We start from the raw sequence: 19,216 nt of genomic DNA on the forward strand, positions 1-19,216 counted from the left end.
ATGCAAAGCTTATGGCATGTGCTATGTGCTCTAGTATTGACTAATTAATTGTTATATTATGTATACTTTTTTTTATTACAGATAATGCCGCAAATAAAGGTGTCACATCTTAATTGGTTTTTTTTTTTGTTGACTTAAAATGACTGAACGTATTAATCATCTCTTCAAGACGTAAAATATACAATGAGAATTAGATATAAATTTTATTTCGTTTGAATTAAATATTAATAAGAATATTGTGAATATTTAAAAGACCGGCAATCAATAAATTGTTAATTTGCAACATATGTACTTGTATTACGTCGTCTTAATACCGAGATCCATGATGAAGATTAATCTTCTCTTTAGCTTTATTAAAATTTAAACGCTTCCGATGTCGATCTTGTGGGAAAAGACTATCTGTACCTCCTGCGATGTCCGAACAATCACCTTTTCTGTGGAGCAACACTTTGTAAAAGGCATCGAAATTCGTCTATCAAAAAAAATTTTCAATCCTCAATTTTAACTTCCTCAAATGACCCCCAGTCGACAAAATTTCGATGGGAAACTCATAACTATTTTTACTTGGTTCTATTCTACTTGGTTCTAGTCCACTTCTATATTTTTTGTGTTTTCTATTAGTTATTTTCTCCTTCGCCAAAATAACGAGCAATAAGTTCTCCTAAAACGATCCTCTGCTAACTCTTCCCCCCTAAACGTCATGGTTTAATTGCTTTAAAATTGTAAAATTGTCGTTAACACGCTATTAAAATATCATAACATTTCTTTTGAAGGTCAAATATTACCAATTCAAGTGTACACAATATTTTTGTTATTATTTTTCCTCATATACCTGCATAAATACTTCTTAGCTTCTTAAGGTAAGAAACACATATATGTAGATAAATAATATTAAGAGTATCGAGAGTCTTTTCGAACTTTGTATATTAATTTATTAAAGAGAGAGCATTAAAATATTAAGCTTTTATTTCAATACTCGTTAAATTTATTGACGCATATATCCAACGTCATGTTAATGTCACCCTCAAAACTTGTTTTTCAAATTAAGTAACTAATTTATCATAACATATGTAATACTTTTTATATTCTTATGCGAATACATATTTTACCTGTGCTGTGGTATTCGGAATTAAAGTTGTTAACATTAATCTTCATATAATTTTTTAACATATTGGCGCTAAAAAAATTTTTTGTACTCCTTATTTACAGCACTTATCAATTATTAATTTTGGGGAGTATTTAAAGCTTTTAATGATCGTATCGTATTTATACCTGTGTGTTGAATGATCGATCTTCAGCTTGTATAACAGAAGGGGAATTACTATTAACCATTAATAATTACCAAGCTACTTAAATTTGTTTTAATTTTCTGTTATTATTTTTCAAGATGAATTTTGATGTTTTGGCGCTCATTCCAAAAATATTTTATCTTGTTTCTTTTTTGAATTTCTTGGTTGGGCGCTTTAAAAGCTTTTTATTTTCTTATTATTTTTTTTTTCTTTAACTATTTGAGAATTTTTTTTAAAAATAATTTTTTTGTTTTCAGAGAATATTTTTTCATTCCAAAGTTGAATGCCGGCTCGCGAAGATTGTAATAGCTGAAGGCGTTCGCTTTAAATTTTTATTATTCGCATTTTATTTTGAATTTTTCTTGTTTCTGTTTATTATTCGATTTTATTAATTCATCAAAGGTGAATTCACAATGAAATTAAATGTATGCAATGTGTAAGTTGTGGTTAAATACGAATTTATGAATCATTTTCTAAATATTAAAATCGGCTTTAAAAAAATTCATTAAAGATTCTGTGATGTAATTTTAATGAAAATAAAATAAAAAAAAATAAGATAGTGAAAAAATTAAAGATGCAATAATAAATTAATAAAAAATAAGTGTAAAAGCATTTGCAAAATCTTAGTGTTAAAAAAAGAAAAAAAATAGTTCAAAACCTTTTGTGTATTTTTTGATAATTAAGGCATCATAAAAAAATTAAAAGAAGATTAAAAGAGAATTTATTTTTGAATTTTTGAAAAAAAAAAATAATTATTAAATAATTTTGTGAAAATGAAAATGAAATTATTGTGCCACACTTTCGTAATTTTTAATTTTATTCAAATTATTTTTGCTGTTGATTATGGCCCAAACACCACCACAAGACATCACAAACCAAATATAAATCGGGTAAGTTTAGAAATTTATGAATATTTTTACAATCAAAATTAATTTAGTAAAAAATGAGATATTTTGTGAGATAAGCTCTGGGCTATATACAATATTGTATAAGGGGTTACTCTACAATAATTATGAAATAATTTTAATTGTTAAGTACATTAAGTAATACCGTCGTGCGTCTTGCAAATTAAAAAAATTTTAAAATTATTTTTATATTTATAAATTCCATATTATACGCGAAAAGAATTTTAAATATTTATTTTGATCTTGACCACTTGAATAGAATTTAATTTAAAATTTGATTTCTCATTCAAAATGAATTTCTTTTAAAAGATTGAAACTTGTTTAATAAAGTTTAATTAAAAAAAGATTATAAACATACATATACGTATGTATGTAGATACAAAATTTATTGACGCGTTTTTCTAATTGCTTTCTTTTATTTTATTGCGAATTTTAAACTTGTTTGATAAAATTTATTTACAATTATAATTATTATGTATAGAATCATAATTATTATGCTTATAAATTTAAGAAATAGCTATAATTAATAAAATATAATATAAGTATGATTATATTTCATAATATTCTATTGATAGAGCATATTGCTTCAAGTCTATATTATTGACTATTAAGAGAATAAGCTTAAAGTCTTTAATTAATGGTATGTGACTATTCAAAGGAATAGAATGATCGTCTTTTGAAAATATTTGGAATTATTCAGACCAATTTTTCAGAGAAATTTTGACATGACATTTGAAATTTTTGAAACTTTTAATATGAGTATATGCTGTAGAAATATATTTTATAAAGTTGTTTTTACCGTTGCGGCCGCAGCATTTGTGCCATTGCTCTGTCAAAAGAAAACAATGGATATTCCTTTATATAATTAAAATTAATTCTTAATGGGGTTTTGGCCCCATATAAAAATATTTTCATAATTATTATTGTTTATGTAAGTCCGTCTTTATATTCTAATACAAGTATTTGAACTCCTATTTTATGCCCTGACCACTGTAAGATGGAAATTGTTTCTGGTTTTTTTTTTTGTATTTGTAGATATTGTTTTTTTAGTACCTACTGGATTGAAGGTTAAGTGAATTCCAAAATAATAAAATGATTTTTGCTTTCAATTAAAAAACTCCTCTTGTAATCCTGGCTCTAATTTATTATTAGAATTCTTATTAGAAAGTCGAATAATCAAAGTGGTCTAAATATTTTAAATACTGTCCATTTTAAAGTGACATTGTGAGAACAAAAATTATTAAAAATAAAATTAAGTACTTGTTACTTTTTGTAAATTGTGGTAAAGCCTTGTTCGGAACTTGAAAATTCAATTTTTTCATATCATACATTTCAAATTCACGAAAAGAATACAGCAAAAAAATAATTCTAATTCGGAATAAATAATTCATTTTTATTTAAGCACCAAATACTCTTTACTATTTTCACTTCTTCATGGAAGATGTATGTATATAGATGTACCCAAAATTATAAAGAATTCTCGGCCACATTATATACAATGCATTTTATATCAATTAAAAAAAATATATTTATTTTTTATTTCTTTCAAGTTTTACAAGAGACAATTTAAGAGTTTAGTAGACATTTCAAACCTGCTTAATACACTAATATTTAATACATGAATATATGAGTACCTACTTATTATGTATATAAGCAGTAGACGTCTAAACGAGTTGACAAAGAAGAGATGAAATGTTTTATTCCATTATACTAGACATTTTATATCTCTATGTGAGCATATGTGATAACAAAAATCCAGTTTTATTGAACCGCATTTATAATATTCCGATACAAGGACGAATTACTCATATATTTATGTTTTTTTTTTCTTTTTTTTCTGCGTTATTATCATATGTCATTTTCAAGTTTTATAGACAATAAATGCATAACTAATTTAAAAATTATCAATAAATTTTCTTCTTCATTTTCATACTTAATTAAAAGAAGTTCTTCCTACAAATGTTACCTAATCTTTTAGGTTTCAAGTCTTAAATTATAAGATAAAGGTGAAAACAATGAAAAATGTTACGAGTATGTTGTGTTGTGCTATAAATTATATTAAAAATCGTTGTATGTAGCCCATAATATAATGATAAATCAATAGTATTTAAACAGGATTGCAAAAGGAATTATATTTTATATTACAGGCGTGATTTAAAGCTTAATGTTGGGTTCAATGATTATAATATTCAATTAACCTTTATGTGTCTGAAATAATTTTATAATTTGTGGATTTTATTAACAGACGCAAAGATTTATTTAACAGTTGAGCATTACAAAATTTTATGGAAATTCTAAATGTAAAGAATTAAATGTAAAGAATACTTTGGTGATGAGATAATCATATTTAATATTAATTTTCATGATTTCAAAGTTCGAATCCGAAATAGTTTCGTTACACAATTTTGCTTGCGAATAAAACCTTCTTTGATTTTTTTAATTACCTTCTTTGGAAGTACCAATTCCATATTTGGGAAAGCTAGTTGTAAATAGTTTTAGTGTACAGTTAAAATACAATGTGTTTGTTATGTAAAAATTTTGAATAATAACACTTTTGTTTTTAAAATGCGTATTAACTACGGTATTAAAATAGAGACAGGAAACATCAAGCATAAATAACGCATATAATATTTTAATTTTAGCAGAGCTGATTTAGCGTTTTTAATGTTGAAGAATATAATGATATTATATAGAGAATAATGTGAATATTATATGTACAATGTATGCAATCTTGATCGGAACCACACTGTGAGCGAATTTTACTCGCTCCTTTGCATTTGTTTCAGAAATAAAATGTAGTGTAGTTTCAGAAATAAAATGTAGTGTAGTTTCAGATATAACTTTAATTGCTTTACCAGTACAGCTGGAAAATGGTAATTATCGTATACGATTTAATGCAAAACTCGACTAACTTACTCAAAATAAAATTTTAGCTTGTTTTATAAAAGCCCCAAAAATTCAGTGGCTGGGGCACGTAATAAAAATGGCTTATGAAAGAGCAGCTAGTAAAATATTTAAAAACAATCCGAATGGGTGTAGAAGAAGAGATGCTGTTTTGGATGATTTATGCTTAAGTGTAGAAATTGGAGAACGCTAGACCGAGAGAGAATGGATTGAAAGAGGCTTGCAGCAGAAGCAATGGTTTGCCGAAGACTGTAGTGATGAGAAGTGTAGTTAGTAATATTATAAAGGATAATAAAAATAAACAGAGCATAACTTTCACACCAATGCATTTACCGATATATGAATGAAATTATGTGAGCTCATATGGTTTGACTTCTTTTGAATTGAACACTTATTCCCGTTCCATTCCACAATTAAAATTCATAATAGCATTTCCATTTAAATATAAGTACTTGACAAATAGCCACATAATGTAGCTTCATCTATCATAACGAAAATAATTTTTACTTAGAGAAATTTTTAGAATTAACAGATAACCATAAATTTTGTTTTGCTATTTAAATTATTATTATTCAATATTTGTTAACCGTACAAGAATTTTAATTTAAATCAATTGAAAAAATTTTGTTTTAAAATTCAAATTATCAATTCAAACTTTTTATTAGATCATATTTTCTATATTAGAGGAGCAACAGAGCTATTATAATAATAGAATTATTTAAAAATCAATTAAAATTAATTAATAGTTTAACATTAACATATCGTAGAGCTTTAAACTGAAATGTATGAAAACAATATTATACAAGTTTATTAATTAATTTGTCAAAAATTTATTCTTTTTACCGTATTGTATTCAGCAAGGGAGGTTATGTTATGGCACTAAATTTCGCATGTCTAGTTTTCGACGAAAGTACACTTTTCCGTGATAGGGAAGCGTAACTAAACCATTTTTAGAGAGATGTTTGTCTGTTTGTCAGTGTGTCCGCGTCTCTCTCTACTGTCTCTCATTTTCGGTTGAACCGATTTTAACGATTTTTGAACCGATGTGAGTTAACTCATGTAAGTTTACTATGATTGTGTGACAGATTGCTCAACTAGTGCTCACTATTTCATGTTTGCCCGCATATACAGCGAGGTAATTATCTGATTTTCTTGAAATTATATATGTGAGTTCTGTTTGATAATGACACTAACTAAGATTACTGAGATTAATTTAGTTTAATTGCGATCGGTTATATGCTGTTCACATCAAATTTTGTAATATTTTAATTCAATATGAAAACATTATTAAGCAATAATATTTATCGTTTATTGATTTTTTAATTTTAATACACCAAATATATGCTTCATATCGGGTCGAGTAGAAATATGGCATAGAATTTTGTATACATTTAGTTAACATAATTATTTAAATTGATATATTACTAATGGGGAAATGAACCCAAACCAGCCTATAACAGCAACTAAAAATATAAAACATTTTTATTAATTTATTTTCTTTCCAATTAAACATGTTATTTTTGAAATTATACTTTCACTAATCAAAAACCAATTTTTTAATATATTTTTCATTCTATTATATGTTTCAGTCAATATCTGGGAACGATGGTTATTGTCAGAGGCTTTATGATCGTATTGTTACTTTAACAAGTTTAGATGAACAACAAATTAGACAATTGGAAACAGTTGATTCAAAGTAAGTTTATCATTAAAAATTAAAGTACGTAAAATAATTTCATAAAAATTTTCTTTTAATTGACAAATATTATAAGAAATACACCATTTACATTTCACTGTAAATATATAACAATTGTTATAATATAATAAACACATTTGTAAATAGTAGTGAATTTTGATTTGTATACAAAATTATGAAGTAAATTGTCATAGCATACTGCACAATGCCACACTGTATTGCAATAACTGTCATTTGAATAATGTGCTTTCAACATTAACATTATATTCTAAGTTCAAATTGTACATCATTTCAAATTTAAAAATATTAACCCAAATTCTACAAAATTCTAAATCTGATTATAGCAGAATTGAAGCACGGAACGAAAGTGTTTTGAATGCCTGCTTGAGGCATAATATTGTCACGTCAACAAATAAATTTTGCCACATACGTAAATTACTAAGGTATTTTAGCATCAAATCAATTATGAAATTATACAAGTAGTAATAAGTACACATATGTATGTTAGAAGTACCGGCTCTTATGCCCCCTATACAATGATAAAAGCAATTAAGAATGAGAATAATATCGCATACATGTCTATTACGTTATGATCATTAAAAAATTCTCATTTTCACACTTAAATTGGACTGTTTGTCATAATATACAAATTTTAAATGAAAAATGGATAAATTTTTGCCAAATTTAAAAATTCACATTTAAATTCTTACAAAAGTTTTTATTATTACGATAATGGGCAAAAAATTTTAATAGATTCAATCAAACAATAAAACATTTTGTAAAAATAAAAATGAAATTGAAACCAAATTTTAACAAAATAACAAAATGGGCAGCAATATAAAGAATTAATTTATGTTCTGAATTTAATTAAAATATGAAAAGAGAAGAGTATTGACGACTGGAACATTTTTTTTGTTTCTTTTGAATTTGAAAGAAACTCGTTTTCTCCTTTTTTAATTAAACTAGTTCCATTTTACGTCATACGTCCTAATATACTTTCTATGACGTTAATGGTCTAAGCGAATTATTCCTCATTTATGACAAAAATTCTTAATATTTTAGAATCATATTTAAAATAAATTTTGAAAAAGGTTAAAATTTTACAAATTAAAATGAAGATCAAAGAACTCTAGGAGATAAGATCATCTAAAAAACAAAATTATAAATGATAAAATGTTAAAATTCTTTTAATATTACCCAAAAATGACTATTTAATTATTTTCGAAATTATTTTTAATCTTCATTAATTTGATTTTAAGTTCATCGAAATAATTATCTTATGATCTTGTCATTTTATAAAAAAAATCTACACTCGTGTCTTTGTCAAAAAAACTAAAAAGTGATTTAAATCCAAACAGGTGAATCGCATAATCTTGCATTTATTTATTTGTTGTGTTAAAAAATAAATTATTGACAAAAGGTCTATAGACAAAAATATTCGGCAAAATATTTTAATAATTTAGTTTTATTTTCTAAGTTAAGTCAATTTATCACTCACTAAAAACCTAATAGATGTAAAGTGATATTACCATAAGGTTGTTAACAAAATATAAAAAAATCTGTTATCTGTATATCTTAAAACAATGACTCTCAAATTTGAAATACCTAGCCCAATAGGAATATACAATGGTTGCAAAATTTTTCAAGTAAATGTGGTTATCAAACAAATTCAGAGAGTAGATTTTTCTCATCCACTTGTACATACATGTTTTCTATTTGGAATGAATAGTTCACTACTTATTTTTGCATTAAATGATAAACTTAGAAAAATTTATCGCATTTGTAGTTAAATTAAAAGAATTTAAGAAAATGTGAAAATTCATTACATTGTTATTTGTGTAGTTGTATAGTTTCTTAAAATAAAAATCACGTCTGCAATGCATATTTTCTCATATATTATACAGTATACACTGTGGAATGCCAGTAATGTTGTATTATTGTAATATATTCCACGACAAACTAGATGAAAATGAATTGCATGCCATTGTAATTGACCTTAACCTTATATATGACATAATTGTTGAAAAATTTCTGGTTATATAATATTTTTATGTTAAAAAATATGAAAGAAATTAAAATGTGACCGTCGAAATAATCGAAATATCTTTGTATTCCTTGAAACGTAATCGTTATTATGTGTAGGTCTTCATTATATTTTCTCTATAAGAACACAATGTATTTTTTATTAAGGTATTTATAAATTTCATTTCGTCAAAACTATATGAGATTCAATAACTTGCATGTACTCGACATTACCATTTGCGTTTGCATTAGATCAACACAATTCTGTGCATTTCTGAAAATTTTTACCTTATAGCAGCAGATAAAATTTCTTACTATAATAAAAGTTCCTTAATACTCCTTATTACCTAGAAATAGTTTTGTTGAAGAAAATCAGTCAAAAATTAATTGCAGATTAATAATATTTCGTAAAAGATTATCGAATAGCATAATATAATTCCAAAAAAAAAAATAATTGACAGTAAAAGAAAATTCGAATTTAAGATAAAATATTTTTAGCTGAAAAACTAGACCTAAGCAGTTTAGGCTTATAACCTCAACTACATTTTATTGTCTTCTACTATATTTTGTGATTATTCAAATTGCCACCATGTAGAAGAAATTTCGCGGGCATTATTCGCCTTGAATATTTTGTTATTAATGCTTCTTCGTAACACCATGCAACATAGTGTGTTTAATAACAAAGAACCTATGATACAAAAACAAATAGTAGTTTTTGTAAATTTAAATTTATTTTACAGTTTACTGTTAACAAAAAAATCAATAAATATTTTAAATGTAATAAAAGTGTCTTACCACATACCCACATTATTTTATGCTTAATTCATTCATATATACATAGAGAGAATCTCTTAAAAAAAAAGCACGAAATTAAAAATTTAATAGCCAAAACTATTCATTATTGTTTTGCGCTAAAATTTTAAATTTTGTATTTAAAATACATAATGAATGAATCTCAAAAGCATAAAAGTTTCGTCTGAATTTAGTTTTTTATTTTTTACATAATTCGAATTTTGTATTTTTTTGTCACCTGTGTATGTATACATACCTATATAAAACCACTGAAAACAAAGTTGTTGTGTTTACAATATGTACGAGAAATTCCCTTGAGACAAATTTCAACGAATAAGTAAACAAGTTAATAACAAATTTTATATATTTGCGTTTATTATTTACTATTTGTTTATTATGTATTGGTTTATGTGCATTATGCATATATTACTAATTTATAAACATATAGTAAGCAATATGCATAATAATTATGAAATGTTGAAAAACTATTTAAAAATTATTATGAAAGATAATAAAAAATTAATACAAGTGGTAGAGCTGATAACAAAAATTTACTATTTGTAATTATTCTAGTTTTTCAATTTTTTAGCATGAAACTTAATAATTTAGTGCATTCTTAATTCAACAAAAAGTACATACAGATCTACAGTCATTTAAAAAAATATGTGTGCATAGACACAATTTTATTTTTACCGACTCCATTGCATATAATAAGGCGTGGTGAGGTGATCACATAAAATTTCGCAAATGAAATTTTCGGTGGAAAAGCACTTCTCCATTGTAGAGAATCTTAAATAAACAATTTTTGGAGAAATGTCAGTCTGTCGGTCTTTGCGTGCACTCGTTTCTCTCAACTTCGGTTGAACTGATTTTAATGAAATTTTGTACGTGAGTTTATTTTTGAATAAATCCAAATTTACTGTGATTAATTAAATTTGGGAATGTGTCGGACTTCGGGAATTGAAAATTTTTCTGGTCGATTTTACGTTTTTACGCATATATAAAGAGAAATAATCCATCAATTTCTTTAAAATTTATTATTTAAATTCGGGGTGTTAAAAAAAACGAACTTGTAAATTTTTTTGGAATGATCAGGTCTTAGAAACCATACCAGAGGCCAATTTTACGTTATCATATATGCGGAACTAATTAATGAAGTTTCTTGAAATTTAAAATTTGAGTTCTGGTTGTTACCGAAACTAACTGGTGAAATTTTCGGGGAATTCGGATGGTGGAAAGTGAAATTTTACTAGCGAAAGAGGTATGTTGAGTAAAAACTTACAAACATCCAATAATTTTTACTGTTCCTTTAGTAAAATAACACTATAGGTTTGTATTTGTAATATAAGCATGTATGTATAGAAAATTCCTGAGTTTCTTTATAACTATAAATAGGCCCTTTCCAACACTGAATCCTTAAGATTTAATACATACTGTTTTATATTTTTAAATAATTATATGAAACGTAACAGGGTCAATTTTTAAAATGTCTTCGAAAACATGCTCTAAACTCTTTTCAAAACTTTTCCGATCATTCATAAGTTCGATGTGATAAAAATTATCAAGTGTCAATGTGATAAAAATTATCAAGTGTCAATACGAATTGTTTTTTTTTTATTGATTCGGCCAAATATTACATTGATTATCGATAGATCCTCCACGAATCCTCATTTTCCGATTAATACTCAAATCTAATTAATTTCACATTCAAATCAAATAACAATAAATGATTTTTCCAAAAAAAAAATTTTTTCATTTTTGTTAAGACAAAATTGTCGTTTTCAATTGACGTTTTCTTAAACCAAACCCAAAAATTTCACTTACATCACTCATCACTTGTGTGGTATTTCGAAACATTTCATGTAAAAATTGCTTTTTACAAATTATTTCACAAATTGTTTGCGCATACATTGTAATTTCAGTTTTTGTGGACAACTATGAAACTTCGCAACACCTTGCTTTTATTCCTAAATTGAGCTTTTTTTCGAATACATCATTAACATGATGACTCAATATTATTTAACGCGCAAGAAGTACATATGTGCAAGAACATAAATCTCTTGTTAAGCAATCAAAAATTATTGATTTCCTGATTTAAAACTTTTGAGCTGTAATAATAATACAAACGTATATATATATATATATATATATATATACATTATATATTTGCTAGTATAAAAATAATACAATTAAATAAAAGAAACTAAAAGTCATCATATTACTTAACATAAAAAATTAAAGCTACTTAATATTTCTGTGAAGTCTTTTCATTCATTACCTTCATTGATTAATTAACAGTTGGGAGTATAACGACGTGCATATTATTTTTTTAACACATTTTAATAAATCTTCTTTTTACTTTAATTTTTTGGTTATTATTTAAGATTATTAATTAAAAACCTTGTAAAATTTTCAGATTAGTTAGAATGGAAAGTAACACTCAAGAACGTTTGGATGCAATGCGTGATGAATTAAAAGAGATCAATAAAAGAACTGAGAATCTCGATTGGATTGATTCAAAATCAAAAGCGCTGCTAGAAAATTTAAAAGTAGAAGTAGAATCAATGCGTCAAAATTTAAATGATGGTAAGATTTTTTTTTAAAATTTATTACTCGTTTATAGTCGTCAGTAATAATTCAAAACATAATTACAGTGCATTATGCAAGATTGTCAGCTTGCAAGTTTTAAAAATTATTAAAATAAAAATTTTTTGAGCTGGCAATACTTTGTAAAATATTCGTAAACTATAACATTTCATAAAGTTTGGAAATTTAAAATTTTTTTGTTAACTTGTTGGTAACACACCTTGCGCGCTTAGTTTTCATAAAGGTGCTTTTTATACCGACCTTATTGCCCTTTATAATTAAAATTCTATAAAATTTATGAATGTTTTTTTAATAACATTAATGTTAAATTAAAAACCTCCGGAATAACATAGAAAAAATAGAAGATTTACCGACATACATGCTGATATTTTTTATTTTTAACTCATAAGTCATTGAAGAATAACAACTAATGATAAAAATTCAATTAAAATATTTAAAATTTTTTTCAAATATCACAATTTTCGTCATGCAAAATAATTATAGGTATGGGAAAATTTTTAATTGTACATTAAAATAGGACAGGTATTAATTCCAGAACACCTTTTTTGCCACTCACATTCATTCACGTAAGTGACAATAACAATAAATTTAGATTTAGACAATTTCTTTTAAAAAATTTTTGAATTTCAAATGAAATTACTCAAGTAATTGATAATTATCTCGACGATAATAAACTACGGTATTACTTTTTTTTTCAATATCACGATTTTTCGCTAATTTCAACAGCATAAAATGAAACTTATTTAAAAAGTCGTCGACCTACTCCTAATACATTTACTATTTTACATTATGTTCAAGGCATTTCATTAAGTTTACTATTTCAATTTTTTTGTCTGATTTCTCGCTGCCTTGAAACCTAAAATATTCCAAAAAAACATTTTCCCCGAAAACAAAAAATACCGGTTAAAAGTGGACTTTATATTAATTTTTTTTATGAATCATTTGCATATTATGTTTATATTTACTTGAGTCTGGTAATATCATGTTTATGTGTGTATATTCTTCAAACTGTAGGATTTTAAAACAGGATTGACAGCCTAAATAACAAAAGTAAAAAATTGAACTTGAAATTGGAATTTATAAATTTTGTGTTAAAGAAAAAATCTTTATCAAAAATCCTAAACAACTTTCTATATAAACAATAATCAATATAAAGGGGTTGATACCAAAAAGCTAGTTTATATGAAAAAACTTTACAATATTAATCCAACAGTTGTTACTAATCGAATACATATTATGTGCATGCATGAATGCTCAATATAATTATATAATTAACAAAAATTAATTATATTATAAATGTGTACTAAATTTCAAGAGTAATTACATCAATAATTGAACTATTAAGGGGTACTTAATCTTATTTTTTTTTGTAAAATACTCCACGCTCACCAGCCATTATGGCATTCAATCACATTGACAATACAAATTCATATTGTACGTATATTATTTTATTCCGCTGTTATACGTTGCTGTTTATGTTATCAAATTATTTTTAGCACATTTCGAAAAAATGAAAAATATGTACCTATTAATCTTATTCTGACTCTCCATCATTGGTCCGTTTTTTGTATGTTTAGCTTCCACAACAATTAAGAAGAAGAAACAAAGCTAGCATTTTGTAAGCGAATATGTCTTACTGTAGAAGTTATTTCTATAATATAAAATAAAATTTTTCATACCTGTCCCCTTTCCTCTTTAAAAGTCCTTTAGAGTTATTAAAATAATATATAAGTTTTCGGCATTATATTGTACCCAATCCATATACATACAACTTGTTAATTTTGAAAATGGTAATTGATTAAGGCTTATTTCATGTATTTGAGCAAATCGTAGCCGAATGTCAGGATCTTGAATGAAACCTTCAAATTTAACGGAATTATTTAAATAGTAACGGAATAGTCTTAAATTTTGACAGTTTTTAAATATGCCTCTGAATATTTTAACAAAATTTTTATTGGAGCAAATTTTATCTTCCTCTTTCTGAGTTATAGATCACCAATTTCTGCGACTTCATAAACTTTTCTGAACCTCTATAGCATGAGAAGTAAAAGAAATGAGCTTTTTATACAAAAATACGCCTTATGTCTCTTACTTAGCTAAATTCTAAATTTTTTTTTTCATTTTAAGTATTACTTAATTTGAAGTGTTTTCCTCCTAAATGTATGCAATATTATATATTATTAGAAAATTTGCAGAGGGAATGCAGTTTTCATTATTTAAACCGAAACCTATACAGATATAATTTTTGAATTTACTTGTAAAATTGAAGGAAATGTGCTCGATTAGATTCTATAATCGCTTGTTGGTAGATATATTTCTAATTCTCCCTGTAACAAGTTTTAAACATTTCTATTTAATAATATTTAATCTTTATTTCAATTAGTATAAACAATAATTTTCAATCTCCAAACCTAAAATTTTAAAGGTGTTAATTGAATATAATATGCTCAATACATCTTACCTTACCTAATATAACAATAACAATAATAATAATTACATTTAATATTTCTTTTATTATTTAAGGTCATTTACGGATACGACAGACTAGATCTGACACAACTGATGAACAAACATTTTATGAAACAGATCAAAAATTAACAAATTTAACACAAATGTTATCATCATTAGCAGCATTTTTATCATCGGTTCGTCAAGGTGTATTTAATGTTGAAGAAGATTTTCGTGCTTTAAAAACAAATATTTCAACACTATTACAATTTTCAAGGTAAATTTTTGTTATTATTTTTTTTTATCGCTGTTAAAAATTATTCGTATATTTTGTATAAGTTTATAAAATCAAAGTTTGTTTATATGTGTTATATAATATAGGCGGCAATGTATAAGATATATGGAATATATGCGATATATTTATACTAGCGCATATTGTATTGATAATATTTATGAGAAACGATATTTTTTGTAAAAGAAGAAGCAAAATCTGTTTAAAATCGCCGGTATAATTTTTATGTGTTGATATAAGATAGTATGAAATGATAGTGTATAGTTACTGTTAAGATATTTTCAGCTGTTATACAGAATTTGCTTTTACATTTGTAATTTATTTAAAAAGGAATATTTTATAATTTTTATCTCAGTTGAAATTTATGAATTTTAAGGATTTTAACGATTTGATTATTACACTTATTATCGGATTTAATAGGACAAATTGAAAATGTTGTAGAAATTGAAATTCGACGAGGGTACTATAATTATTGCAATTTTTATAATTTTCTGATAGCAAAGATACCGAAAATAAGGTGTTCTAGGCCCCTTGCGAATAATTTTTACAATAAGTTTCATGGAAATGAATAATATACGGATTTCGTAATGTTATAATTTTAATACTACTACAAAAATTTCCAATTTTACGGCATAGAATTTTAAAATTATCTTTTAAATTATTATACATACAATTTTAATTTAAAATATTCCTTTAATTCTAATTAATATTCCTTAAATATTCCTTGTTTAAAACTAAGTTACCCATAATTGGCACATGTTCAGTGGCAACTGATTAGCAATCGAACAGGGATGCAAAATTTCAATATGTAGGTTAGAATAATAAGTATACACTGTTCTCTTTTCATTTTTCTTTCCCATATTAAAAATATCATTGATGCTGAACATGAGTTTCTTTTCATTCAAATATCAAAAATGAAATTTTTTTTATAAACAATTCGCACACATGTGCATGTACACATAGGTATGTAATGAATAAATTTAATTATAAATATATGTATTTATATTACTTGTAAATTTCGAATTGAAATAAAATCTTCAATTTTTCTACATTTTATAAGAATTTGTTTATGTTAAGAAATTTTTTTCGAGATTTTTTACTTCACTCCCACAATTTGTTTATATTTTGATAACCTTAATTTTTCAATTTCAAAATTTTGTTTATATAATATACTAATTGGTCATGCATACCTCAATTCACCATATGCACTTAAAATTATTTCATATTTGTATTTTTTTGAATTGACGATATTTAACTGCAATTACAAAAATATATTTATTCGGCAAAAAAATTGCCTCTTTTCTGTAACAATTTCATTATAACTTTTGAATGAAAAAAAAAATTATTTTCATGTTTATAAATTCCTTTTTTGCCATTTTAATAACGACCTTTTTGGTAATTTTATTCAAACTATATCAAATGATGAGAAAAAACTCTTTTTTAGTGGGAGTGTTTTTCAATCGGCCCTATATAATTACTGTTATTTTTTAATGTTATAATAATTATATCATATTCATACAGCATTTGAAATACAATAGCCTGTATGTAATACATGTGGTTATATGGGATATAAAATAATTTCCAAATTTTGTAATATTTTTTACCCTTGTTGAATAATAATAATCATTATTAAGGTTGTTTTTTATTAATATTGCTGATTATATCGAAAAATGAATTAATAATAATAATGAAATCGATTTTATAATATACGTAATAATCGATATTGTCTGGTATATTTCAATATTGTATCGAATTTATGTAGTTTGTATTTCTCATATTATTAATTTTTGTAACAGATATGAGCTCAGTTAACTTGAAATAAATAGTAATAAGAGAAAATGTTAAATAGAAAATTTTTAATTTGAAAAAATTGATTTTCAGAATTAGCTTATATATATCTGCTGTCATATGAGTTGCCTAATCAAATGAATTTTCTTATAATTTTAAATACTTTTGAAAATTTGCAAAATTGCATGGCGCTGTATCTGTCAAAAACAAATTCAGAAAAAATATACTTTCCTAACGGAAACGGGGGGATGACTTCCAAAAAAATAAAATGTTTCTTTGCTTTAATGTCTTCTAGGATCGGTGATATTCATTTCCAATATTATTTATTTCTAAATTACTTTGATTTTTCTAAAATTTTTAATACTTAACAAGCGAATTGATTTAAGCCATTATGTGGCATAATAAAATTAAAGTGAATAATAGCACACTGCAATTTAATCATTCTCTATAGCCAAATTCAATTTATAAAAACTTTGAATTTCATTGATTCACTTCAATCGGACTGCATTTACACATACATATTATATTCTTGGTTAATCCAATATTATTTTTTACATCTCTTAAATTCCATATACAATATAGTTCATATGGGTACATATGCAACTCTTTCAAATTTTAAGAAGCGTAAGCTCTAGTTATTTGAAGAACTCTGGTAACACTATTATTAAATAAAAATTTCGTTGTATCGAATACGACTTTGTCTAATTCAATCCATTTTTAATTAATTTGTATTTAAAAAATTTTAAAATAAAAAAATAAAAAAGAAAAATTGACATAAAAAATTTTTGACGTCCAGGATGTTAAGTTTAATGATTTTAATAAAATTAATGTGAAACAAAATAAATTATAATTTTTTTTTGTAATTTTATGAGAATTGGAATATTATTAAAGACAATAATAGCAATATTTTTAGTTTTAAAGTACGTAAAAGAGAAGAATTTCGCAAAAAAAATTTTAATTTCAAAACTAAAATTTATTATTTTTTTTATCTCCTTATTTTATCAAAAACAAAAAAACAATATTCTGTAAGTACTTACATTTTCTTTTCATTGTTTTTATTTTTTTTTTTAGGGAAATACAAAAGAGACAACATTCCCAACCAAGTAAACAATTTCTTAATCATGCCATCAATAATGTTCGTTCGTCATTATGTAATGAAAATCGAGGAATTACAAATAAATTGCCATCTAGTTGTATTGATGATAATATTAAAGAAAATCAAATAAATAAAATTGAAATCAATCAAACACCAATTGGATCATTTTATGTTAGATGTTTTACAAGTGATGAATATGGTAGAGGATGGACCGTGATTTTAAATAGATTTGATGGTGATATAAATTTCTATAGAAATTGGTTAGAATATAAAAATGGTTTTGGTAATATTGCTGGTGAATTTTTTATTGGATTAGATAAACTATATGCAATAACATCAAATCGATTACATGAATTATTAATATTATTACAAGATTTTGAAGGTAATGCACGTTATGTTCGATATAGTTCATTTGCAATTGGTAGTGAAAAAGATATGTATGCATTAAATATATTGGGTGATTATGATGGTAATGGTGGTAATTCATTACAATATTCAGCATCATATAAATTTTCAACATTTGATAATGATAATGATGGATGGGTTGAAGGAAATTGTGCACAATCACATACGGGAGCTTGGTGGTATAATGCTTGTGAGAAAAGGTAATTTTTTAAAATGTGAATATAAATACTATCTTCATATACATATATAGTATATACTATCTTCATATTTTTGTTTTTTAGTAATTTAATGGGACAATATTTGGGAACAAAAGTTGAACCACATAATAATTATCGAGGAATGTATTGGGAAGGTTTCAATGGATCAAATTATTCATTATATGCTGCTAGAATGATGATAAGACCAGTCGAATATTCAAATGATGATTACTAATTTCCGAAAATATTTTTAATAATTTTACATTTTTTTCGAATACGCATAATCGCATTTTTTTTTTCGAAATAAGATTTTATTCATGTACTTATCATATTATAATTTATGTTGTATAGCTTTAATTATTTTTACTGTAACATATATGCGTAATTTTTATTTGTATATTTGTGTAAAGTATTTGTAATAATAATATATTAACTTAAAATAAGCGCTCTGAATCACCGCCAAGAAAACAAATTAAATTTATAATTTTACAATTGTTTTTCTGTCTAAAATAAGTAAATCTAATCGCACCTTTGGCTTACCGTAAATTTTATTAATACCTATGCATATCAAATTTTTGGAGATTCGGCGACAATTATCAGAGATGTAGAAATCATGGGGTAAATCAAAAGAACTTTTATATAACACGAGTATATTTTGATTTACTCGTATCCAGTTTTATGAAAATATTTAGGAATGTGCATACTTTGATTTCCTAAATTGAACTTAAAATTCGAAGAATCAATATAAGTTGTGAACAATCAGCAAAAAGCGGAA

General features: G+C 24.9%; 1 protein-coding gene across 1 annotated transcript; it reads left to right on the top strand.

The window, feature by feature from the left end:
* Window positions 1-1,580: 1,580 nt before the first annotated feature.
* Window positions 1,581-18,930, top strand: LOC129613672 (fibrinogen C domain-containing protein 1). The gene is made up of 6 exons (XM_055527836.1): window positions 1,581-2,179; window positions 6,688-6,794; window positions 12,025-12,194; window positions 14,739-14,940; window positions 17,815-18,444; window positions 18,526-18,930. Exons 1-6 carry the CDS (start codon window positions 2,063-2,065, stop codon window positions 18,674-18,676), a joined length of 1,377 nt encoding a protein of 458 aa, XP_055383811.1. The 5' UTR covers window positions 1,581-2,062; the 3' UTR covers window positions 18,677-18,930.
* Window positions 18,931-19,216: the final 286 nt, after the last annotated feature.

This window comes from Condylostylus longicornis, unplaced genomic scaffold (assembly GCF_029603195.1).
Source record: "Condylostylus longicornis isolate FDR11 unplaced genomic scaffold, ASM2960319v2 ptg000085l, whole genome shotgun sequence".
Taxonomy (NCBI): Eukaryota; Metazoa; Arthropoda; class Insecta; order Diptera; family Dolichopodidae; genus Condylostylus; species Condylostylus longicornis.

Excerpts from the sequence above, each read along its gene's own strand:
- LOC129613672 (XM_055527836.1), top strand. The coding sequence starts at position 2,063 with ATGAAAATGAAATTATTGTGCCACACTTTCGTAATTTTTAATTTTATT. Across the intron at positions 6,795-12,024 it reads TTGGAAACAGTTGATTCAAA|ATTAGTTAGAATGGAAAGTA; the intron begins GTAAGTTTATCA and ends TAAAATTTTCAG. Across the intron at positions 12,195-14,738 it reads GCGTCAAAATTTAAATGATG|GTCATTTACGGATACGACAG; the intron begins GTAAGATTTTTT and ends TTATTATTTAAG.